This window comes from Coturnix japonica, chromosome 5 (assembly GCF_001577835.2).
Source record: "Coturnix japonica isolate 7356 chromosome 5, Coturnix japonica 2.1, whole genome shotgun sequence".
In the NCBI taxonomy this organism is placed as follows: Eukaryota; Metazoa; Chordata; class Aves; order Galliformes; family Phasianidae; genus Coturnix; species Coturnix japonica.
The window spans coordinates 21,995,793-22,002,535 of NC_029520.1; the positions used below are offsets into that span (position 1 = coordinate 21,995,793).

General features: G+C 43.0%; 1 protein-coding gene across 1 annotated transcript; it reads right to left on the bottom strand.

The window, feature by feature from the left end:
* Nucleotides 1–619: 619 nt before the first annotated feature.
* NDUFAF1 (NADH:ubiquinone oxidoreductase complex assembly factor 1) lies at nucleotides 620–6,716 on the bottom strand. The gene is made up of 5 exons (XM_015864264.2): nucleotides 6,484–6,716; nucleotides 5,381–5,999; nucleotides 4,090–4,275; nucleotides 2,401–2,475; nucleotides 620–1,074 (listed from the first exon to the last, which is right to left on the bottom strand). Exons 2-5 carry the CDS (start codon nucleotides 5,888–5,890, stop codon nucleotides 934–936), a joined length of 912 nt encoding a protein of 303 aa, XP_015719750.1. The 5' UTR covers nucleotides 5,891–5,999; nucleotides 6,484–6,716; the 3' UTR covers nucleotides 620–933.
* Between the last annotated feature and the right edge of the window lie 27 nt (nucleotides 6,717–6,743).

The following is a 6,743-nucleotide window of genomic DNA, read 5'->3' on the forward strand; positions in this document are numbered from 1 at the left end:
CACTAAGTGAAGTCAAGGCTTTGATTAGACTGTGACATCTGAAATGAAACCATTTGGCAAATGTTTTTTGAGGTGTTTCTTAATAAGGTGTTTCTTAAATTACTGAGAACAGAGGGAAAAAAGGGGGGGGGTTAGGGAACTGACCATTTGCCACTTGATGCTTTGCCCCTTTCTGCAACATAGTGAAGCTAATAACTCATCAGAAAAGCATCGTTTGCTCTTACTGGGACTGTGGGTAACTGTGTTCATCAAGGTGAAGTGCCCTTCTAGGGAATGGATGCTGATGGGGCCCCCCCGGCGCCTTACTTCGGTTCAACAGCTTCATCTTTCTACTTTGTAGCTCTTATTACCCATAAAAATAAGAGCCAAATCAGTTTCAGTGCTACTGTTTCACTCGAGGCAGCAGCAGGTTTTTCTTTTAGTTCCTTACAGGTGCCAGAAGTTCAAGTCTGACATATGTTACGTCCTGTTCTTTACATTTCTAAAGCTGTGACACTTAAGCAGTATTATCACTGTATTTACACCATAACTTCTCCAGTTACAACCTACTGAGTTCAAGTGTTTTACAGCTCTATAAACAATGTATTAGAAAATCAAACTGAGTACAAAAAACCAACGCTACATTAACAAAATACTTTTATTTCCCTAAAGATCAGGAGAAAAGTCAAAATATATCCAGGCAGCAGTTAGCACACGGTAAGCATGTAGTGCAGCTCTCACCGGGCTGTATTCCAGTTCCTGTAGGTGGAAGCTCTCAGCCTGGCATTGGCAGCTTGATGATGCCAACAGTGTCAGTCTTGTCAGATTACTGAGTCAACACTTCATCCACTTAACATTTAATGTTTACATGTTTATATAATTGTAACAACTTGAAGCATGTTCTCACACGTTAAGTAAGCAGCTGATGAATGTTCCAAGGGATGCAAGACCAACTTAGGTTCGAGGATTCCTTTCATATGTTTCATAAGCAAATTCTTCTGTGTGAGCTCTATCGTTCAGCAGGCCAATAAAGTCAATCTCCAGTTGGAAGGGACCATCTATTTTATCTCCCAGTGTGAATCCAAGGGTACTAATCTAATAAAAGAGATGCATAAGTTAGAATACATCTTAATAATGTTACAACCAGTATCTACCACTTCCACATCCTATAAGTAGTTCACATCCACTCAGTCTACGAGTTATTTAATAATACTCAATAAGTATTATATAATTATTATAATAATATTATATTCTATATTATATAAATATATTATTATATAATATTAAAAGTATTTCTGAAGCTGTGAATATTTTATTTTCAATACAGGCTCCAATGGAATTCACAGTTGCTTCTCTACCATTAAGTCGTAACATGTACTGAAAATGGCCTAAGCCTGGTGCAACACTGGGATTTTCATCCCTTGAGGTTTGGATGTTGTCAGTTGACAACATGAAGGGGTGAACAAACATCCTTCTGTCACACCTTTTTTTAACAGTTCTAATGTGAGCAGGAAGCACAAATACAGTGTAATAAGTTCCTTCCATTCTAAAGTAAGACAGAGGCCTGGTACAGTCTGAAAGAGCCCCAAAGCCAACATTTTGCAAAACATAAAACTCAGTAACAGCTTTATGCCACACACTGAGTTATTTAGTCACAGTTTTCCACTTCAAATAGCATTTTTCAAAAGAATGTCCTTCATTCATTCCCTACTGCTACACTAATTTATTAAATAATAACTTTCTTTTAATTGTAATAAACCCCATAAAAATCCCCAGGGCTCAGACATGTTCCCCATTAGCCTGTAGTGTATGCCTTGAAAACCTTCTCTTGTACATCACCAGTCTTTCAGAGACTCCATTGTTACTGGTTCTCAAACCAGTCTCAGATTGATTCTAAGATTTCAGCTGCTTTATCTTCCCCAGAAGCGAGCTCTGCAGTCAGCCCCCCTGGCCTCTGGAGGCTACAGAAGTTCTAAAGCTTTCTGTTACAGGTGACTGCAGGAGTCACCTAAACTCTATGATGTTCTGAAGAATTTACCCCTTCATAAGCCCTAGACACTCTGTGATACATGCTTACCTTTGCTATTTATGTCAGTACTGTGCCAAATTGCATTTTAGATTTCTCAGTCACTTTGATCATTCCCTTAAAAAAAAGGTTTATTTTTTTTTAACAGCCAAGTTATCTAAATCTCTTAAAAATGTCTTTGGAGCTACTTTGAAGTCAACTGACGCTGAAATCACAAAGTAGGATAATTTGCATGCAAAGCTACACACACAAAAGAAGTACCTTAAAACAAGTAGAAACCCCTCTTGAATTTTAAATTTAAAAACACTGAATATCCCAAGGATCTCTCAATTGCCTACACGATGGCAATGCAACCTCAAAGTAGCTCTGGCAAATTAAGCCTACAGAAAACTTGCCTTGTCCAACCAGATGGGATGTTGGTCATCCTGTACTCTTCCTCGACTGGACAGAAAGAATTTGGAGAACGGAATCTGACAGCAGAAACAAAAGAAAAATAGACTTTAGTGTCACCAGTATATATAGAATAAAACCTTAAAGGGGAAAAAAACAAACAAACCCTGCCTTAGAAAATGAAATAACACTAAATCTGGTACCAGCACTTCAAAGTCCGAAGAATCAGCAAAAAGCAGCAGGTCACTCATTAGCCATGTGCTGCCAGCTCCAGCCCCACACTGCCCTCCAGCAGCTGTTTCCAGCTGTTAGGCTGGATTCTGAGCTAGCTGGATGCTCAGAGATAGCTCAGATTGACGCAGGAGAGGTTGAAGCATGGAAGATGGCTGTTCACATCTAGAATATCACCTTCCAATGGCGTGTCAGCTTTAACAAATTAATGAGAAGTCTAGGATGCACTATAGGCCCACGGAGAGCTCATCCACATCCAGCCTGCATATTCTATACTGCAAATTTCATTCAAAGACATCAACGTCCTAGCAAACAGTTCACAAAAATATAACAGTGATTTGAACTGGGTGGGAACAAGAAAGGAGGGCTGTGACAAGGGACAGGAAACGAGAACTGGCTGCTGTGAGTGAGGAACACGTGCAGGCCAGCAGTGACACACTTCACTGTCCTCAGAAAAGAGCTGAAACTCCCATTTCTTGCCAACATTACAGGGTGTCACAGATTCAAAGGCTGTGACTAACAATCCACACACCTCTGAGGCCCCAAGTGACTCCAAGTTTGGCAAACCATGTTGAAGGGTACACATCCTACACCAATCTAAGTCCATTCATTACAGATAAAACGGTTATTGCATAGAAAGTTCCTGGCGCTGCCTGCAAAGCTGCAATAGCTGCATCTATTCAGTGCATGCTCTGACCACCCACTGTATGAGCTGAGTATGCACCCTGTGTGGCTGCTTGTTGTGTTTCCCAGTGTTAAGACCCACAGGCTCCCAGACAATCATAGATACAGAATGGCAGGTGCTCCTGAGCGCCACTACAGCCCCACACACACGTGGGACAACCACGATGTTCTAGTTTTGGTGGCTCATTTTTTGTTAGTCTGTACTAAAGAGCCCTCAGCTCATGAAGCCAATTTCAGATAGGAGTAGAATTTATTGTTTGTTTGTTTCAATTAATTAAATTTAAGTATATACATACATTTGTCATAATGTATGTATTATAGCACATATATTCCCATTCTATAGCATGGGATATAGTATACATGTATAGCGCCAGCCCAGTTCAAAGGTCTGCCTCCTGTAACAGCAAACAACAGACATTCCGGGAAACACGTGGTAGATTATTTAAAATACATAATAGATAACATATTCATATACTAACACTAAATTTATTGTATTATTTGATTTAATTTTCACAGTTTATACTCCCACAATCCAGTAAGTTACAGCACTGGGACCTTCCAAATCAAAGGGCCACGTCTGTATGTGGATACACCACAGACACGTGGAGAACACAATTAAATGGGCTAAGTATTTAAACAGCAATAAATGATAACTGCTGAAAGAGCTGTCATTCCACAGAGCTACAGCTATGGCCCTGAAACAGCCTTTGCTTCAGAAATGTCTAGAACTGCACCTAGTTAGAAAAGTTACTTTCAGATTTAGCGACTCATTCGTTTACCTTTATTTCCTCCCAGTACGGTCCACCTCGGGTGAACATGAAGTAGTTGTACAGGTCATCCTTTTGATGGGAGAAGTAAGGGTCTGTATAAATGTTGACCATCCAAGCTCTGCCATCACCACGGACACGTAAATACAGACTGTTGAAGTTGGACCAGTCGTAATACTTCTTCCTAGCAAAAGATCCCTACAAATAAGAAATAGAATTATCCCACCTTCGTACTTAAAAGGAAATCTGCATTATGAGCACTACTGCTTGGATCACTGCCCTTGTTCTTACTGCAAATAACCGTGATGCAGTGAAACCGGGGTCCTTTTTCATCAGAGCAGTCTCGCATCTCAACAAAGAGACCACATGAGAAACCACAAAACGTAGTATCACCACTCTGAAGATCCACACATTCATTATAAATCTGGTAATTATCAGATTTATCTCCTAAGAACAAATCCCCTCCTAGACAAGAACACAAATGCTCTAACTACAGGCCTAGTTTAATAGTTGTTTAATATTCTGTGGTGAGCACTAGACTACTCAGAAGAGGTTACAAGAAACGTGGGATAATGTATCCCCTGTGGTAACTGACTTTCTCTACTGAAGACTGACAGGAGGACTAAAAGCACTTACACATTTCCCAACAGGTTTTGACGCTAACTGCACAATGATCCAGGTTACAAGCACATCCAGGCCCCAAGTGTATTATCCACAGATCTTCCAAAGTCCCAGAGCTGTGATATGCTCCATATTCTGCTCATATGCTCTGACAGCTCCCATGACCTCTGCGGAATGTTAGTGATGTCACTGGAGCACTAGGGTGGCATCAGGGATATTCTAGGCCAGAACTGCTCAAACCAAACCAAAACTTGCACCATCAATCCTGAGGCTTCTCCTTAACATCACAGCGCTACTACAGTTAACCATCCTTATAAATAAAATGAAGCCTTCCTTATATAAGCTCACAGTTGGTAGATAATTAATGAACACACTAATACAAAGACTGCGGCTACTTGATTTTATGGTTTTGCTATAAATCCCTCTTCTGTGAAGAAAACACAAACAGGACTGTGTTACTGAGTGATGTTACATCAGCAAATGATCAAATGCACTATTTTCTAAGAAAAGCCAAGCTAGACTTTTAAGTTCCTTCCAGGTCAATGGATACAAGAGCAATTACATCTATACAAGCAGTATCTGATAATCCTGAAGGTGATGGGTCACAACCACAGTAACCAGCAGCCCACCCGTCATCACTGGGATTACAGAGAAACACTCGAGTAACAGATGCTGTACTTACCACGGCTGGTTTGGCTCTCATGCTACAATATCCACTGTATTTGGTCTCCCCATCCCGAGGTACTTCAGTATTGAGTACTCCATACAGCATGGCACCCTGGTTGTTCCTACCCAGCTTTAGGTGAACTTCACTTTTCCCTCCAATCTCTACATCGGAGGAGATAACCCATTTATCTAAATCTTCCTGGCTCCGAAACTCCCACATCACCTTCGTCTGTTCCAGCAGGTACTGACTGAATGATTGGCCATCAGGTCCTGTGAGATGATCTTTGGTCTCCTGCTTCAGCAGCTTTAGCTGGGTCTTTAAGGCATCAAAGCCCTTCTTAAAGCTGAAATCAATGTTTCGCCAAGACGGTTTCACCTCAGGCTGCGCCCCCGGCCTCCGGTAACTGCTGTAACATTTTGACACGGAGTCAACACGGACAGTTCCAAGCAAGGGCTGCAAAACTTTGTGTCTGCAGCATCTACTGTGTGAGCCTGCGATGCTCAGCAACGTGACAGACAGAGCCATGCTGGTAACTAAAAGGAGCTGCTTCCAGCAGGGCAATCGATAGGGTTGAAATTAACAGCCAAATTCGTATCTGGATGTATCCTGTGTTGTAACTGCAGTTAACCCCCACCTTCAATGAAAAAGAGAAAAGAAAAATTAAAGATTTAGAAACACTAGGTGCATGTATATATTTCTAAAGTCACATTAATTAGAAATTCCAGCCATTAAGAAAAAGGAATAACAAATAATGCCGAGTATTACACTTCCTCGGCCCTCTAGGTTGTTTCAGTGTTTCTTGCCCAGTGATGTGAAATACGAAAAGAATCAAATACATTAAACAAAAGCAAAGAGTAGATAAACACAGCTATTCCTGCTAACCTTCCACCCGATGTACGCTTAGTTATTCTCGACCAACACCAACAAGAACAGCCTCAGGCACAGCGCTCCTCTAGGCGGACACCTCTCAAGGCCGCGGCCCCTCAGGCTGCTCAGGCCGGTCCCTGGGATGGCTGCATCCCGCCGCATGGCAGTGCTGTGCCGTGCCGTGCGGTGCCGTTCCGTACCACAGCCCGGTTTCCCCCCCCGCCCCGCTCGTGCCTCCCCGCTCCTCTCACCTCAAGCCGCGGCTCCTCGGCGTTTCCGTGCCCGGCGGGGAACGCGCTCCAGGCCGCTCAGGTTCCGCCCACGGCGCGGCCTCACACCCGCGCGGCGCGGAGGGACCCAGGAGCCCTTCCCCGTGTGTTTGTGCTTAATGAGTTACGGTTTGGGGCAGACGGCCGCCTGCGGGGGCCGGGCAGGAGCGGTGCGTGGACAGAACGGGAGATGCGGCCGGGGGAGCGGCCTGTGCGCGAAGTCCCGATCCCCGAGGAGCGGA